This window comes from Amborella trichopoda, chromosome 5 (genome assembly GCF_054954075.1).
Source record: "Amborella trichopoda isolate Santa Cruz 75 chromosome 5, AtrichopodaSantaCruz75HAP2 v2.0, whole genome shotgun sequence".
NCBI classification, from domain to species: Eukaryota; Viridiplantae; Streptophyta; class Magnoliopsida; order Amborellales; family Amborellaceae; genus Amborella; species Amborella trichopoda.
In genome coordinates this window covers 31,521,703-31,541,633 of record NC_142340.1, presented here as the reverse complement: position 1 = coordinate 31,541,633, position 19,931 = coordinate 31,521,703, and the positions used below count along the sequence as shown (strand labels likewise).

The following is a 19,931-nucleotide window of genomic DNA, read 5'->3' as shown; positions in this document are numbered from 1 at the left end:
GTTCCGAATTAGTTTTTTTGTTGAAGGTATTGTACTATGGTAGTGTGAGTGGTATTGTACTATTGTACAAGCCACAACAATGGTGGTGAGTAGCATGTGGCGTGTTACCGGCCCCTTTCAGAGCAAGAGAGGTAAGTGAGGATAAGGGCCCTCAAGGCCCTCTACTCTTTGGTGAAATGGAATCCGAGAGTGGCCCAAGCTCATTTTGATTTGCAATTTTTTTTTATATATATTTTGCGGTGGGCATTGTACATTACACTAACATCGAAGAGTCCGATTGTCAGACAGTCACGGTGATAAAAGATACGATCATGACCTTTTGGTTTTTAGCCTTATTTTGGAGAGGAGTTTTATTTTTTTGGAGTTTTCTATTTCTTTCTCTTGGTTGGTAGAAGAACGCACCTTTCATTATGTTGTTTGCAGCTCTCTCCTCAGTTGATAGATGATATCAACTATTCATGGTGTAGCCAAGAACAATGTATACAAAGAAGAAAACAAGAAAAAAGAACGACTCTAGAAAATCAGGGAGCTCATTGAGATTTCTTATGGGACCCAAAAGCTTCAATCTTTTGTTGGGTCTCGTCTGATTCTTGTGGGAAAAGCACATTGTAAATGCCCCATGAATATTCCTTGATATTCATCAAAATAATTGCTTGCTGAGTTCTTTCATGGAAGCTTGAGAATGTCTGTGCGCACACTGAACTACCCTTTTCAACTGGTTAACAGTGTGAACAACCAGAGGAACCCAATAAAACCCAGGGCTCCAAATCCAACTTTCTCTGTAAAATCTTCGATTCTTCTCCGAACCGATGAAAATACTAATTTACCAGACTCTGATGCCATTGATGGGTCTCTCGAAAGAGGTCTTTCAGGCTCGATTCTTAACCAACTCAACACAGTGGGCATTGTTGGTGGGGTCTCAGCCACCTCCACTCTAAATTTCTTGAAAAGAATTGTCGGGTGGAGTTCTGTTGATGGAGAAGAGACTCTCCCATTTGTTTTATGCAACAATCCAGAGCTAAACAGAGAGCTTTCAAATAGAGAAAGGGGGAAAGCCAGAGCCAATTTTGATTCAGAAGCCATAGTCAAGAAGTTGAGGAGAAAGAGAGAGTTTTTGGAGAGATCAGGAGCTCGTTGTATTGTGATGCCATGCCATTTTTCTCATTCATGGCATAGTGAGGTCTCAGAAGGTTGCTCTGTGCCTTTCTTGAACATGGCAGAGTGTGTAACATCAGAGTTGAAGGAGGCGGATTTGAAGCCAATTGAAGCTGGGAGTTGCTTGAGGATCGGGTTGCTTGCACCAGAGGCCACGCTAAATGCCGGGTTTTATCAGGAGCAACTTCAGAGTCAGGTATAGCCTATCAATGATTATCACAAGCTCTCTCTCTACTACACACACACGGTAAGATTTGAAATCCTAGAACATTCATATTTGTCTCATATTGAGGTGCTCTGGGACAAATGGCTTCAATTATGTGCTTATCAATGGATTTGTAGCTTTTCTATGGATAGTAGTTTCTTTTTACCTTTTCCAGTCCTGTTTGATTTTCTATTTCGACACTGCTTCTCATAAAGAAATTGAGTTTCTTCTCAGATTTCTCCTCAGGATATGTTAAGTGGGTCTTGGAGTGAATTCCGAGATATATATTTTGGCAGTTAACTCACCTGCTGAATATAAACCTCTTGTGCTTATTTGACACTGCTTAAAATCTAAGCAGGAGAGCTATTTGACTGATCTCTCTCGTTGAAGGCTGCTATTATCATTGAAACTCTTTGTTGTTTTGCACCTGACGACACTATAATTGATCCATGGTGGCACTGGCGAGTATATTCCTATTCTACAAACATTAAAAACATGTCAGCTTAGAATGATTTATAGTGCATATTGTGGCTTATTAGGATTTGTTATAGCTCGTTAGATTGTATGGGTTAGCCTTATTGATGGTTTGTCTTCCACCCACTGTGCATCCTTTGCAGCTAGGTTATTCAGCATAATTTGTTGAACTTTGAAATCCATGTGCAAAGAATATGTATTGTATCTAGGAATATTCGCTGCCTTATAGCAGTAGTCACGAACTCAAGATGTTTGCGCAATTCCATGTTGTGAGTATAATGACTCCTTATAAATAAGTGAGTGGGTATCCATGTGATATCTGCTGGTGTTAGCCAGGTATCTGGAGGGTGAGGGTTATGAGTGCTGCGAATTCGATTTTGTTTTGATTTCTGATTACACAAAAATTGCAGCACAAAAAACTTAGGGTCATTGAAAACTATTATGATTACCAAATTATCTGATACCTTGTCAGTTATTGAGAAGTTTCAGAATATATATATCCTTTGCAAAAGAAAACAATGAATCCTTATGGCCTATAAATACATGCATCATGGCTTTATTTTTGAAACGCCTCAAGATAGATAAGTACAGACTTTATCTAACAGAGACTGTATAGTTATAGAACCAACCTTCTTCCCTTCTACTACAGCTTACCAGCTCATAAGATACAAATACATACACATTTAAAACTAATTAACTCTTTAATTTTCTTGTGCACATCTCAGTGTCTCCCGAGAATGGGACTTTCCTCGCTGACAAATTGAGAATATGATGCAAATAAAATTAGTGTTATTTTAATTTTTTTGTTTTATTATTCTTTTGTTTATTTTTCTTAATAATAAGAATTGCGCAGGGATAATTAGGTGGGCATGACTTTATTTTGTGGTTGAATTGATATTGATCAATTGGGTTAGTTGGGTTCGTTAGTTTCTAAGAAAGAAAAATGTAAATAGGAAAAGGTTAAATCTAAGGGGAGTTTATCTTTTCAAGTAAGGTTTTGCCTCTAGGGGGAGACTTTGAATAAAACGTGGGCTATGAAGCAAATCTTTTTGGCACGTGAGGTTAAGAAATAGGTTAAGTGAGAGAAAATAGGGAGGAGAGAAAAAATAGGAAAGTGTTTATCTTCTTGTTTAGTCTATTTAAGGGAGATATCCCTTCATTGTAAATTGGTGAATGAGTTAATAAAATTTAATCTCGTGAAGAGATTATTTTGGGGTGGATTCCCTTGTAGATCTTTGAGAGATTTGGGGTGGATTCCCTTGCAGACCTTTGAAAGATAGTATATTCTCTCGACTTTTTTTTTTATTTTTCTAGTTTTATTTTCTCCCTGCATTAAGTGCTATCAGAGCAAGTTAAATCTGAGCAAGTTAGATCTACAGAGAGCAAGTTAGATCTAGAGAGATCCGGTTTGTTTTACAATGCCACTAGAAGTTAATCAAGCTAATCCTGCTCTTATGGATGATCGTTGGGTACAAGCTATAGAAAATTTGACTAAATCCCTAGAGGAGATAAATCAGAGGTTGCAGCAATTGGAGAACAATGTTCCCCCTGAAGAACAGGGTATACAACAGTTGCATCAGAGGTTGCAACAGTTGGAGAATAGTCTTCATCGTGAAGAAGGTGCTCGCAACCACATTGATCTTGCACCAGTAGTCCCACGACGAACCTAGGGTGTAGATTTCGAGCATAATGAAGAAATTTACAGGCCAGATCCGCATCTTATAGAGCGACCACGAGATTTTAGTATCAAAATTGATCTCCCAAAATTTCATTGTCAAGGGTGCTCATCGATTGCAAATGGTGCTTCTTTGGAGCTGGACCCATTCCTAGTTAGGAATAATCAGCTCAAACTCGTATTCAACAATTACTCTTGGAACACAGTCGCAGGCGAAGAGTCTTACATCAGTCTTGAGGAAATTGAAGAAAAAGTACCGAGGCTCATGGTGGGACGTCATCACCAACTTTTGAGAAGGCCCTTAAAATATTTGAGTTTGATAAGTTCGAGGTCGAGCTTCTCCCAAGGGGAGAATGATGCAAATAAACTTAGGGTTATTTTAATTTTTTATTTTATTATTCTTTTGTTTATTTTTCTTAAGAATAGGAAGTGCGCAGGGATAATTAAGTGGGCATGACTTTATTTTGTGGGTGAATTGATATTGATCAATTGGGTTGGTTGGGTTGGTTACTTTCTAAGAAAGAAAAATGTAAATAGGATAAAGTTAAATCTAAAGGGAGTTTATCTTTTCAAGCAAGGTTTTGCTTCTAGGGGGAGATTTTGGATAAAACGTGAGCTATGGAGGAAATCCTTTTGGTACGTGAGGTTAAGAGATAGGTTAAGAGAGAGAGAAAATAGGTTAAGATAGAAAAAATAGGGAGGACAAAAAAAATAGGAAAGTGTTTATCTTATTTTTTAGTATATTTAAGGGAGATATCCCTTCATTGTAAATTGGTGAATGAGTTAATAAAATTTGGTCTCGTGAAGATATTATTTTGGGGTGGATTCCCTTTCAGACCTTTGAGAGATTTGAGGTGGATTCTCTTGCAGATCTTTGAGAGAGGGTATATTCTCTCAACCTTTTCTTTTTATTTTTCTAGTTTTATTTTCCCTTGCATCACAATACAAATGATATTCAATAAGCATCGTCCACAATCGAGGAGCCCAAGAACTATTCCACAAAGGTCCTAAATCCTCTTAGCAAATCCCTGATGCTCCTTTATTAAACTTGCATCATAGTAGCAAATGCCCAACCGGTTATGCTTCTTTCTTCCACATCAGACAAGAATTGGAAAGTCAGCTATTTTGTGGATGGGCTTGAATAAAAATCTTGGCTTTACATAACTAGCCAAAGTTATTCTCCATTAGAGGAGCCATCGGAAGCCTTCTAGAACAATCTGACCCAAGAAAATCAAACTAAGCCAAGAAAACCCGTTGTCTAAATTCTTAACTCATCTCCCCACCCGCTTGATGCAGGGAGAAAATATCAACCAAAATAATAATAATAATAATAATAATAATAATAATAATAATAACAAAAAAAACAAAAAACAAAAACAAAAGACAAAAAACAAAACCGGTTGAGAGAATAAACCCTCTCTCAAGGTCTGCAAGGGAATCCACTCCAAAAACAAGGTCTACAAGGGAATCTACTCCAAAAACAAAGTCTGCAAGGGAATCCACCCCTAAAAAGATCTTATCATGAGATCAACTCTCTCTAATCATTCTCTAATCTGTTTACAATGAGGGACCTCTCCCCTTTAAATAGACTTCAAAACAAATAAATAAAAAAAGGAACTCTCTTTTTAACTTTCACGAAATTTTCCCAATTTTCTCTCTCCTCCCTAATTTCTCTCTTCTACCTATTTTCTCTCTCACTTTTTCTCTCTCCCACATACCACCCCTATTTCTCAATCTTTATAATGATCTTCCCTATATCTAACTCTCTTATCTTTCTCCTATTTAAATACCCCTTAAATATCTCACTAAATCTAACTAAATCTTTTAAGCAACTTTAAAATAAGATAAGCTTAAAAGAAAAACTATCTCACGCTACCTTTCCTAAAACCCATTCCTAAAAATATGTATCATTGTCCTCGGTTTGGGAGAAGTTCAACTTCGAGCTTAAAGCGAATCCCCTTCAACAACATGCAGGACTATCTCTTGAAGTTTATCTTCTTCTGGAACTTTAGCCACTTCCTAAACCAAGTGTACTTCCATCCTCTTTTTTGGGCATTCATAAACACGATGCCCTAGCTCGTTACATCGATAACACATGAACTTTGCAATATCCCTTTTCTCTTCATTAAATTTTGGTTGGTGTGAAACCTCCTTCTGCGTGTAAAATCGCTTATCGCTGCTCCCTTGATATTTAGTTTCTACTCGTAAAGCAACTTGAAAAGCTTCACTTAAAGTTCATAGCCGATGTAGAAAAACGCCATCCCTAGTGGTAGGTTGAAGGTCATTTACATGTCGAGCAACCTTTTGTCCTTCCGTTTCGTGGAGGTTATTTTGAGTAACTAATCGATAAAACTCTTCAGTATAATCTTCCGTTTTTTTCTCACTTAAAATCCATTGGCTGATGTAAAAAAAGGTCATCCCTAACGGTAGGTTGAACTCCATTTACATATCGAGCAACCTTTTCTCCTTCCGCTTTGTGGAGGTTGTTTCAAGCAACTAATCGATAAAACTCTTCAGTATAATCTTCCACTTTTTTCTCACTCTATCCAAGATTTTGGCGTTCTTGAAAGAAAATTTGCTCATGATCCACATGAAGAAAATTTTCTTTTAATTTCTTTTTCATCTTTTGCCAGTCAATAATTTTTTCTTTCCCACTACGAAGTCGGGATTGCTAAACTTGTTCCCACCAGGTTGCAGCATACCCGCAGAGCTTGGTAGCAACAAGTTTAACCTTACGTTCCTCTAGCAATTCACTCCATTCAAAATAATTCTCAATTGCACTTAGCCAATCAACAAAAGCTTCAATTTGGAGCTTACCATGAAATTCTAGGAGATCGATTTTAATATCGAAATCTCGTGGTTGCTCTACAGGATGCGGATCTCATATGCAAGTTTCTTCTTAACGTTCTGGATCAGCAGCCCGGGTCGGTCGGGAAGCTTGATTTGTCTCTACGGTGAGATTTGGCTCCAAGTTGAGGTTGCGAACTCCCCCTTCTTGATGAATGATGTCCTCCAATTGTTGAAACCTCTGATTCGTTTCACTTATTTCTCGTCAGATGCCCTCCAACGCCGTATTCAAGCTCTCTTGAATTTGATGACCCATATAATCCATGAGCGGCGGCAATATATCCTCGAACATAAGAGCAAGTTTCGATGACATCATAACTCTTGGATCTCTAGATCTTACTTGCTCTGATAACAACTGATGCAAGGAGAAATAACAACCAGGATAATAAAAATAAAAAAAGGAAAATGGTTGAGAGAATAAACCCTCTCAAGGTCTGCAAGGGAATATACCCAAAAAACAAGGTCTATAAAGGAATCCACCCCAAAAACAAAGTTTGCAAGGGAATCCACCCAAAAAAGATATTATCACAAGATCAACTTTATTCAACTATCTCTTATCATTTTCTAATCTGTTTACAATGAGGGACTTCTTCCATTTCAATAGACTTCAACACAAATAAATAAATAAATAAAAGGACCTCTCTCTAACTTTCACAAACTTTTCCCTATTTTCTCTCTCCTCCCTATTTTCTCTCTCACATGTACCACCCCTATTTCTCAATCTTTATCATGATCTTCCCCATATCTAACTCCCTTATCTTTCTCCTATTTAAATACCCCTTAAATATCTCACTAAATCTAACTAAATCTTTTAAGCAACTTTAAAATAAGATACGCTTAAAAGAAAACTATCTCACGCCACCTTTCCTAAAAACGATTCCTAAAAATCTGCATCACCTCCCCATGTGAATGAATCATAGGTTATATGATCATGTATTCTGAGGCTAATGGTAGAAACTCATAAGATGGGGATTGTTGAAATTTACCACCCAGTGTTTGATAGATGCAATTCCTTTGTTCTCCTTCCCATTCATTCCAATTGAAATATCATTCAGCCTATGTAACTTGGACCTGCGCATCTCAACCTCAGTTCTTTGCCCATGTCAGCAAGCCAAGCACACAACATGTGTGTCAGACACATTTAAACTTGGACATTTCTTCTTACTCTTTTTCCTTTGATGTTACTAAGATGAGTAGTTAATGTCATTTAAATTATCCCCACCCCCCTCTTCCTAAATGAGATAGGGACGTGAATGATTGAAAGGGCAATGTTAGGGATGTTGTTTTAAACACATGCATCTGTTTCAGACACAAATCTGTCTTCATAACTATGCTGACACAAATCTGTCTTCATAACTATGCTTTCAGCTTCCTGGTTGTAGTTTCTTAATGCCTGAAAAACTGTGAATTCTTAAAGTTGTATTCCCAGTATATATCTTGGGTGCTAACTTCTTTTCATACTTGTAGCTTCAATAAATTGTGCATTCTTACTTTTTTTTTTTATAATGAATGTATATAAAAGACTCCGCCTTGGCCGGGCGTTTGCTTGTCATGCCGGTCCCATGCCCGGGTAAAGGAGGAGGGTTGTGTTAGGTGGGCAGCCACTGTAAAACTTTACCATAAGTTTCAATGAATCCTAAACGTAACAAGATTCATGTAGCTAACCTCAAATAGATGGGATAAGGCTCTGATGATGATGATGATGATGATGATCAATGAATGTACATGAAAGATGTCACAACAAAATTTGATGCTAATTTTTATTAGCTTAACATTGTTGATTTTCATTTTGGACCTATGTTTTTTGGGTAAGTATTTTGGACCTATTTGAATATAAGACCATGAAACTAAGTCACTATTATTATGTCATGATTTTTGCTGTTCTTTCTGCTTATAGTATTTTCTGCCATAATAAAATTCCAAATGCTAAATATCTTTGTCAATTTTCTTAGATTTTCATGTAACCATGAGTAATGCAGTGGCTAGCACTTGGGTAGCCCATGTTAGTCTATATTTTTATGAGTTTGCTGTGGCAAATACTTAGGGACAAATTGTTAGAACTTTGATGAATCATTGACTGACTTCCCTTAATCATTGCAAATTGTGGCTTTTAATCTTGTTAGTGTATAGCGGCTAGCACTCAAGGACACTCTTCTTTTGCCATTTCAATGACTCAACCCAAATACAATGCCTTAGTCACAAAATTACAGCCACATAGACCTCTTAGTGAATACAAATGCACCTTAAGATACAATTGAAAACAACACTTCATACCTCACAATTTGTCCTACACACGTTCCACTCTTAAAAACTCACTTGGAGATTGACTAAAACATGAATTGCATCGCTTACATGAAAAGTTCAACATACATAGGACATGAAATGACATATACAATCGCATATGCCAAAATACAACCCAAGGTCAATATCCAAAATACATGTACGTAACCAAATGTGTGCATAGCGGTCTATTAAGCATGAGAAGCGAAAATAAAGCTCAAATTGTCTGGCTTACTGCCATGAGACTTAGTCACACATCAATGATACCATATCGATGCCCTTGAACATGCCTCAATTCAATCTAGTTTTAGGGAAGCTAATACATATAAGGCTCTTAACACAATTGATACTCAAATATCTCAAGAAAAATAAAAAAAGGAACTGATATAAATCACAAACGAATGCCATGGTGACCTAGTTGGCATACAATAGGTAATAAATGGGATTTCAAGTCAAGCATGTGGGAGCATAAATCAAGATGCATGAACATGAGAAAAAAATGGATTTCAAATTTTAGAAATAGTGTATTTTGAAACGTATTTTTGGACCATCAATTTTCAAGATTTTCAAGTTTTCATAGATCTGTTGATCTACACTATTTTTTAAGTTTTAAATTTTATAAATAAATATGAAAATATATTTTAAAGCTATCACAAAGATTTCTAGTGTTGAAACCACATTTCTCAATACTATTTGAAGGTAGGCTCTAATTTGATTGTTTAGAGCCTAGGCTCTATACAAACCGCACCCATAAATTAATAATTACTGTTACATGCAAAAAATATTTTCGATAAATTAAGAATTACGAATTAATACTATATTTTGGTTTACCAATTAATTAATAATTACTGTCACTTGCAAAAAAAAATTTTGAGAAATTAATAATTACGAATTAATACTATCTTTTGGATTACCAATAAATTCATAGTTATTGTTGCATGCAAAAGGTATTTTCGCTAAATTAATAATTACAAATTAATATTAACTTTTAATTTACCAATAAATTAATAATTTTTGTTACATCTAAAAAGTATTTTCGAGAAATTAATAATTAAAAATTAATAATGTCTTTTGGTTTATCAATAAATTAATAATTACTGTTACATGCAAAAAGTATTTTTAATAATTAATAATTACGAGTAATGTTATACTTTGGTTTATCAATAAATTAATAAGTTCCAACACATGCAAAAAGCATTTTCGATAAACGAATAATTATAAATTAATACTATTTTTTGGTTTTACCAATAAATTAATAGTTACTGTTACGTGCAAAAGAATTTGATAAATTAATAATTACGGATTAATGCTATTTTTTTAATTTACTCAAGTAATTTACCAATAAATTAATAATTACCGTCACACGCAAAAAAACATTTTCAGTAAATTAATAATCAATAACTATCAATAAATTAATAATTACAAATTAATAATTACAAATTAATTATCACATTTTCAAAGCGGTGCCTAGGCGCCCGCCTTTTACACCGCCTTGGGCGCCTAGAGGATTCTGCCTAATATTGTCCGCCATACCCATGCCTAGTCATTTTTTGAAAAAATCCACCTGGGCAGCCGGGCGGCTGACTCTTTGAACATTGCATGTAAGATACCAACGTTTAGAGGAAATTAGAACTTATAAATCAAAACTAGCTTTTTTCACTCATGATGTTACAATAAAGTCTTTTGTATTTGAATTTTTAACTCTTGTTCTCTCTTTCTTGTGGCTTGACTCTCTCTCTATCCCTCCCGCCCTCCTCCCTTGCTAGTGGATGTAAATGCTTATTTACTACTATGGACTAGTAGTCTCCTGTTTTCTGGAAGTTCTTCACTTTTCTTTTCTTTATTTTTATTAGAGTTTAGATCTCCCATTGACATTCATGACCTTGCTCTCCACTTCTCCATTGATTGACAGGACTTCTCATGAGTACTGATAAAAGAAAAATAAAGGACTTATAAGTGGATCTCACATGTTTTTCTGGCTGGAAATTTTTTCTTGATCAAACCAAGGGTGTTAAGTCTGATACTTGAAGACACCCCAAAGGATGAGGGTTTCAGGAAATTTTCTGGCTTGAGTTCATCCCATGTTGTGGGCGTTCGAAAAATAAACTTTACTTTCGCCATGCATTCCAGAATGTTGTGATCGGTCTTAAGTATCTCTCGTTGACTTGCTGTCCCTTTGATCCTAGAGAAGTATAATGATTCAATCAAAGCAAAACATTTCGAGCTTAAGCTAATGGAAGCAATCTCTTGTATTTCGCTCATTCATGATATCCTCTCCATAGGAGTTACTTTTCTATAGAGGCTTCTTCATGTTCATGAGGATCTTGCAACACTGTTTATGAGTCATTGATAAGATTCTTTTTGGATAAGTAAAAGATTGACTTTTGCATATCCTTCCTGAACATATATCAAGTTCTAATCTACCAATGATTAAAATGAGTATCCTCATCTCAGTGAGCCAGTCCTTACTTGTTTTCTCGAATGGAAACATAAACAAAAGGTGGGAGGATCTTGTCATTCCAATCAATTGGTTACCAATTAGTTCTTGTCACGAGAGACCAGGAAAGTGCCTATCCTCTACTAACATTCCCTTCAATGTGGAGAGGGAAAGAAGGGCACCATTACCCGTCTTAGCCTCAATTTGGCAGTATTGAACATAGTGAGTATTACCGGTACAATTGTTAATAATGTTGATAGTTTTTGTCTATTTCACTGGATCTTACAAATCAATGTCTTAATTACTGGTTTTTCAGTAGAATCAGAACATTGGCTCAATCACTTTGTTAATGTTTCAAGTTACCTTTAGCATTCCTCCTTGGGCTTTCTAAAAATTGAGAACATAGGACCATTGATAAGTGATTTGTTATTCCAGTTGTTAAGTGATTTGAATCAGGGGCACAAGGCTGGTACTGGCTGAGTACAGGGCCTGCTATTGAAGTCCTTCAACTCTATTCAGCTAGAATATCATCTATGGGACTAAACAAGAGCTGTGGCGGATGTTTCATGGTCATCTGGGGATCAGTTTAGGTTCCTGATGCCGAAGCCTTCTCTTGTTTAGAACCTGAGGATAACCGCTCAATAAGTATCCATATCTATCTATGCCTATGGCTCATGTCCTAGTCGTCGTTAGGGTATTTCCATCTCTTTGTAACAAGGATTCAGTTTATTAGGATTGTTTTGATGTATGTTTACGCCCATACACAAGACCTGGAATTTCCCAAGTCGTGTTATGAATGATCTCTTTTCTAGAGTAGTCTGTAAGTTAATCTTTGGTGCCTCTTCCGCTCTTTTGGATTGTAATGTCCTTCACTTACCCATGAAAAAATGAAATAAAGGGTGCCATTTGTCCAACCCACCGTCTTTGCCATCATCCCCACCCCCAAAAACATGCATTAAGGGCTCCACAGTGGTTTTTAAATGGGCCTTCTCTAATATTTCATTCATAAATGTTTTCTCAGAGGGAATAGGAAAAGTTAGTCAAGGGAATAGTGGGGGCCCTGAATAAAATGGTCCTCATTGATTTTCCACTCTCTACAATAACACTGGGTTGTGTACATCGTTGTGGATTATTAGGTGCTGCATTTTAAAATTTTAATATTATCATTCTAATGCATATCCATTTCTTGGTGATGATGTCCATCATCACTCATATGCCTCCACAAAAAGGAATTTTAACATGACAAACTTAGGTTTAATATTATTTGTACGTACAAGCCCAGGCGCCCCCAACCTACACCCCCACCCCCACCCCCACCCCTCTTCTCCTCTCTCTCTCTCTCTCTCTCTCTCACACACACACACACACACACGCAGACACACACACACAAAAAAAAACACACACAAGAACACCATCATGTGTCAGTTGTGGTTAAATTGGGCTTGGTAATTTGCAGGGCTTTGAAGTGGTGTTGCCTGATAAGGCAACAATGGAGCATACCATGTTCCCAGCCATGGAAGCTCTTCGCAGGAAAGACATCGAGGGAGGAAGGAACCTCCTGAGAATAGCATTTCGAGTTCTTTTGGTAAGGGCAGTGAACACTGTTGTGCTAGCTTCTGATGACATGCTTGGACTACTGCCCAAGGATGATCCTCTACTGAAGAAGTGTGTGGATCCAATGGATGCTTTGGCGAGGGCAACTGTAAATTGGGCTCGTACACAGGGAAACCGGGCATGATATATAATATTGGGTTTGAGTTTGAAATTATGGGCCATTCAGTGACTCCATACTTGTGTACACTACCGTTCCATGGGTTGTTTAAGTTGTCATATAACTCCTGCATACAAATATTACATCTGTATTTTATGTAACTAAGAAATTATTTTTCCCATACCTCTACACACATGCAGGCACACGAATCAATGATGTGGTAGGAATCATTTACACATTAAGAGGGTAGGCCTGAACATACATAATGTTGAATGTTATTCAAAAATTTGGATGGGATTGTGAAAGACAAGACAATATGGGTGATTTTCATTATCCCCAGTATCATCCTGATAAGATTATATATGATGCCATGGCTGGTAAAGTCAAACATACAGAGGTAATCTAATTTTGATCTCTACAGGGACTTCATATGCAGGTATCTCAGGCTGCATAATACTTATTCCCGTGGGATTCACCCAAACCATTCCAAATGCAAGTACATCGGACATAGATAGTGAACATCTTTGAATAGGATCAAGCATGCCACTGAGATTAATGTGTGCACATGAAAGATTAAAACAATTTGAAACCCTGGTTTCATCAAAACCCCAATTTCCAAATCCAAAAATAGGCTCATTTTGGGGTTTACGATGGTATGTATGAACGGTTGATGATGCTATTTGGTCTCTCAAATGCCCCAAGTACCTTTAGAAACATGCTGGGAGTTGGTCTTTTCAACACCCAGGTTTTGGTTGGATGAAAACTTGGCTATTGAATGATATAGTTTGATTAGTTCCTTCTCTTTTTTTCCTTTTTTTTCCCACTTGGAAACAAGCAGCCCCTAAATTAGGCACCTCAACAATAGAGAGTGGAGGAGAATGTTCCATTTGTTTTAAATGAAAGAAATTTGGCTGGGTCGCAACTTTCAGGTGTGGAAGAAGTTGATCACTTAGATATGGAGAGGTATAGTGCACTTGCAAACGTGCTTTCTCGGCTGGAAAAAGTCCATGCAATCCATCGACCGTTCGATGTTCAGTGTAGCTATGCACTTAGAACGCTCCGTGATGAGGATGAGATCTAAGAAGCTGTGCTGTGTTTAGCCTTGCTGGTGACAAATCCCCTCGCCTTGATGGTTTTTCATTGTTTTTTTTTCCAAAAATTCTAGAGAATGATTAAGAAAGACATTTATTTAACAATGGAGTTATTTGAAATAGTAGTTATCATCATCATCATCATTTTAGCTTCTTTTTAATTAATTGAGATAGGCTACATGAATCTTGGTTTTTAATTCTGCTCTATTAAAAATCATATCTTTAGTGAGGTCATAAATCTCAATATCTTTTCAAACTACTTCTAGCCACATCCTTTTGGGCTTATTTCAACAAGGCTATTTGAAATGCGGCAACATAGATCACTCATGGGAAAGGGGTTGGGGTCGTAGTGATTGCATCATCACATTGTGGTTTTCATTCCCACCACTACCACTATCTAGCTAACACCTTCGTAAAGCTAACTCTTAATCTACTTAAAAAACGGCTAGGGGGCTGTGTTCTCTACTAAATTACAAAAAAAAAAATTCAAGTCCAAAATTTGGATCCATACCCAGACCCATGGGTCCCGAATCTACCTGTCAGGTCCTGGGTATGGTTGGATCCAATGGTTTAAAAAACGGATCGGTGACCCAGATCGGGCACCCAAAAAACCGATCCGGATCAGCGAATCGACGATCCGGATCAAGAATTGGGTGAATCGGTCAGAATAAAGCTTAAAAAAAATTCGAAAAAATTATTAAAATTCATTATAAATATTGTTTTTTAGGAATTCAATAAAAAATGAAGGTACTCCATTATGAATTTTCGTGTTTTTGAATGAATATGCGAATATTGATATGTTCTTTCCCTGCATGAACCGTCATTCAACATTTAATTTACATCACACAAAAGGATAAACATAGAATTATCATGGAATAAATATATCAACATACATGGACTACAATAAAGCATAAAAGTAGTAATATATGATCTAAAAATAAAATGATAGACGACGTTATTGTTCTTCTTGGTCACGCTGGTGCCATTGATTGAATTCGTTTAACAATTCATTGATTCGATCTAAAAACGAATCATCGATATTAGTAGGCGTCTGACTATTTCCAAATCCCTGAGTGTTAGTGTTTTGTTGTGTTCCCAATCCAAAATCCCCGAAGCTTGTCCATCCTTCATGCTCACCTGCAGTGTCGTGCTCATCCCTACACTGTTGCTGTTGGGACTCGATATGTGAATAATATGGCTGGGATAGGGTGGCCTCAGAATCATCATCTCTCTCATTTTCTCTTTGAATAATATGGATTAAAAAAAAAATTAACAAATTGTCAAATTAATCGATCTTGGATTAAAAAAAAAAATCACAAATTTTCAAAAAATTCTATCAGGGATTACAAAAAAAAATTCGATTATGGATTAAAAAATAAAAATCACAAATTTTCAAAAAATTCTATCATGGATTAAAAAAAAAAATCACAAATTTTTAAAAAATTCAATCATGGATTACAAAAAAATCAATCATGGATTACAAAAAATTCGATCATGGATTACCAAAAATTCGATCATGGATTACATAAAATTCGATCATGGATTACAAAAAAAAAAAAAACATAAAAAAATAAAAAATTCCATCGTGGATTACAAAATAAGAAAAAAACAATTCGATCATGGATTACAAAAAATTCAATCATGGATTACAAAAAATTCTATCATGGGTTACAAAAAAAACAAAAAATTCGATCATGGATTACAAAAAATACTATCATGGATTACAAAAAATTCGATCATGGATTACATAAAATTCGATCATGGATTACATAAAATTCGATCATGGATTACGAAAAAAAACAAAAAATTCAATCGTAGATTACAAAAAAAGAAAAAAACAATTCGATCATGGATTACAAAAAATTCAATCATGGATTACAAAAAACTCTATCATGGGTTACAAAAAATTCGATCATGGATTACAAAAAAAAAAACAAACATTTCGATGATGAATTACAAAACATTCGATTATGGATTACAAAAAATTCTATCATGGGTTACAAAACAAAAAACAAAAAACAAAAAATTCGATCATGGATTACAAGAAAAAAAAACAAACATTTCGATCATGGATTACAAAAAATTCGATCATGGATTAAAAAAATATCTATCATGGGTTACCAAAAAAAAAACCTATCGTGTGTCTAAAGACATATGATTGCGACCATATACCCTATGACTACGGGTACGGGTTGCGTCGAATAATATTCGGGTCCAAAATTTAGACCCATACCCAGTCCCGAAGTCTGGTCTACCCGTCGGGTCCTGGGTCTGGTATGGTCCATTGCCACCCGTCTTGCAAAAAATATAAAGCAATAATCATTAAAAAAAAACCGAACTTTTCTTTTTTAGGAACCAAAACCGAAAACCAAAGGGAGTAATAGGGAATGAAAATGACGCCGATAAAAAGATGCTTAATTTTTGTTTTTCAAATAGAAAAAGAGAGAAAAATGCTTCTTTTTCGGAAGCAAAGTAGCCTTTTAAAAAGGCGAATGTTTAAGAAAAAATTTCTTCTTTTTGAAAACGAAATGACTTGGAGAGCGAAGGCTTCTTTTTTTTTTTCCTTGTGGAAGTAGGAAATTTTTATTTGCTAACAAGTATAGAATATCAATATATCTGCTCACCATAAAATAGAAAGTAAATCATTTTTATTTTAAAAAGTTGGATGAAAAAATCAAGTAAAAAATACGGATCGGTAAAAATACTTTATGTAAAATTATCGTAAATATAGCGGACTAGGCTCAAAAAATCGGAGTGAAAAAAATGGATAAATTTAATGGTTCAATGTAAGAAAAAAAAACGGACTAGGCTCAAAAAATCGGAGAGAGATTAAATGATACTAAAAATTTAGCCAGCTAGGAGTTCAATGTAAGAATCAAATTTTCTTAAGCATTTTGTTGATTTCTTTATGCACAGAGAAATTTATTAATTTCATATTTTTATTGTATCTTCTTATTTTGTATGGTGTATTTTTGTTAATCGATATTCTTAATTTACTCTCACTGTTAATGGGCTTATTTTTAAACCAAAATTTAATAATATTAAATTAATAAAAAAATAAATTTATAATGAAGAAGTTTTTTTGAAAAAAAGATAAAATTCCGATTTATATCGGTTCCATTAAGAAAAGTGATTTTTTTAATATCTTTTGAAAAACTCAGATTTTATGGATTGCAAAAAATTAGATATTTTTTAAAAAAGTTCTGTTTTAAACAGAGACTTGCAAACAATAGTTTTGGATCCATGGAAAAAATTTCTTGGAAATATCTATACCCGTTGAAATGTATTTCTTCATAAAAGTAGTTTTGTAGTTTGGATGGTACATTATGCATAATATTTTTAAGGCTTTTTTATATGAAAAAAGTTTATATAAGGATGCTACCTTATAATGTAGAACTATGAATGCCCCTCAAAAATCCATCGGAAAAGGTAGTTTTAATGTTGAAAAACCCTTTGATTGATCATCTCGACATCAAGATATATGACTATGAATTTAAGTCTCATAAATAGTGCATTTTACAACATATTGTCTACACCGTCTATTTTTTAGATTTTCCTATATTTATAGATCTACTTGATTTTAAACATTTTTTAAATTTAAAATTTTATAATTAGATATAAAAATAGATTTTGAGATAATCCTAATAACATTTTACATCAAAATTATAAACCATGATAAAATTTGAAGGTGCATTGCTACACCTACAGATATGCAAACTGCACCCTTTTTATATATTTTTTGTTGAATGTTTTTTATTGTATTGTAAATTGTAATGTCTTTTTCAAAAATAGTTTCTCTTTTTAAAATTTTTGAGAAAATTTCTCTCCAAAAATTTTGTAGTTTCTCCCTCTAAAGTTTGATATAGTTTCCCTCTCTAAAATTTTAACATATTTTCTCTCTCTAAAACTTAAAATTTGAGATAGTTTATCTCTCTAAAAATTTTGAGATAGCTTCTCTCCCTAAAATTTGACATAATCTCTCTCTAAAATTTGACATAATTTCTCTCTCTAAAATTTTAAGTTATTTTTTGCTTTCAAAGTTTAAAATAAAAGATAGTTTTTCCCTATAAAAATTTTGAGATAGTTTCTCTGAGTAGATTTTTAGGTAGTTTCTCTCTCTTAAATTTACTATAGTTTCTTTTTCTAAAATTTTATGATACTTTATATATATATATATATATATATATATATATATATATATATATAACTTAAAATTTGAGAGAGTTTCTCGCTAAATATTTGGAGGTGGGTGCGGTTTGTATAGAGCCTAGGCTCTAAACAATCAAATTAGAGCCTACCTTCAAATAGTATCGAAAAATATGGTTTCAATATTGGAAACCTTTGTGATAGCCTTAAAATATCATTTTATATTTATTTATAAAGTTTAAAGCATAAAAACTAGTGTAAATCGACAGATCTATGAAAACTTGAAAATCTTAAAAATTGACGGTCCAAATATGTGTTACAAAATACACTATTTTCAAAACTTGAAATCTATTTTTTTCTTATGTCCATGCTTCTTGATGTCAACATGATCAATTTGAAGATATTTGAACATCAAAACAACCTCTTCTAGTGAAATTTTTGAGATAGGCTCAAATTTGATTGTTAGAGCCTCGGCTCTATATAAGCCTTTCCTTTTAGAGATAGTTTCTCTTTTAAAAAAAGTAATGTACTTTTTCTCTATCAAACATGGAATTCGAGATAATTTATCTTTAAAAATTTTGATATATTTCAATAAAAAAATTGAATATTTTCTCAGTCTAAAAGTTTTCAGGTACTTGCTCTCTCTAAAATTTAAAATTGAGATAGTTTCAGTCTCTAAATATGATATAGTTTCTCTCTCTAAGTTTTTTAAAATACTTTCTCTCTAACTTAAAATTTGAGATACTTCTCTCAAAAAACTTTGAGATAGTTTCATTTTCTAAAAATTTTGAAGTAATTTCTCTCTCTAAGACTTCAAATTTGAATTGATTTCTCTCTTTAAAAATTTTGCGATAGTTTCTCTCTTTAATTATTTTCAGGTACTTTCTTTCTTTAAAATTTAAAATTTGAGATAAGTTTCTCTCTAAAACTTAAAATTTTTCGCTCTATAAATTCTGAGATAGTTTCTCACCCTAATTTTTTTGGTGCTTTCTCTCTCTAAGACTTAACATTTGAGATAGCTTCTCACTTTAAAAATTTTGAGATAATTTCTCTATCTAACATTATCAAATTGAAATATTTTCTCTCTCTAAAAATTTTGAGATAGTTTCTCTCTAAACATTTACAAGTAATTTTTCTCTATAAAACTTAAAATTTGATATAGTTTCTCAACTTAATACTTGAGATAATCTCTCTCTAAAAATTTTGATACATTTTTTCTCTCTAAAAACTTTTAGGTTCTTTCTCTCTAAAACTTAAAATTTGACATAATTTTTCTCCTTGAGATTGTTTCTCTCTCTAAAAACTTTCTGGTACTTTCTCTCTATAATACTTAAAATTTGAGATAGTTTCTCTCTCGAAAGATATTAAGTACTTTTTCTTTATAAAACTTAATTTGAGATAGTTTCTCTCTTTAAAAATTTTTAGATAGTTTCTCTCACTAAAATTTAAAATTTGAGATAGTTTCTATTTATAAAAGTTTTTAAGTACTTTTTCTCAGTAAAACTTAAAATTTGAGATAGGTTCTTTTAAAAAATTTTGAGATAATTTCTCTTTAAAACTCTTTAGGTACTTCTCTCTCTAAAATTTGTTACAGCTCATTCTCTAAAATTTTGAGATATTTTCTCTCTAAAAGTTAATTGTAAATAATTTCTCTCTATAAAAATTTGGAAATAATTTTTCTCTCTAAAAATGTTTAAGTAGTTTCTCTCTAAAATTAGAAATAGTTTCTCTAAAATTTTAAGATATTTCCTCTCTCTAGAACTTAAAATGTGAGATAGTTCCCTCTCTAATTTATGTGGGTGTCTCCGTAATAGGGAAATCTGGCTAGAAATCAAGTTATATGTATTTCTTTACTTTTTGTTTGAACTGAGGAAAATAATTTCTGGCAATAATACTTTTTGTCCCAAAAT

The 19,931-nt window shown here is 34.0% G+C and overlaps 1 protein-coding gene across 1 annotated transcript; it reads left to right on the top strand.

Annotated features, from left to right (window-relative positions):
• Nucleotides 1–574: 574 nt before the first annotated feature.
• On the top strand, nt 575–12,965 carry LOC18432644 (aspartate-glutamate racemase family). Its single transcript, XM_006842741.4, has 2 exons — nt 575–1,351; nt 12,530–12,965. Exons 1-2 carry the CDS (start codon nt 683–685, stop codon nt 12,809–12,811), a joined length of 951 nt encoding a protein of 316 aa, XP_006842804.1. The 5' UTR covers nt 575–682; the 3' UTR covers nt 12,812–12,965.
• The last annotated feature ends 6,966 nt before the right edge of the window (nt 12,966–19,931 follow it).

What these genes read in the sequence shown, in the direction of transcription:
- LOC18432644 (XM_006842741.4), top strand. Translation starts at nt 683, where the DNA reads ATGTCTGTGCGCACACTGAACTACCCTTTTCAACTGGTTAACAGTGTG. An exon ending in AGGAGCAACTTCAGAGTCAG is followed by an intron (nt 1,352 to 12,529) that starts GTATAGCCTATC and finishes GGTAATTTGCAG; the next exon opens with GGCTTTGAAGTGGTGTTGCC.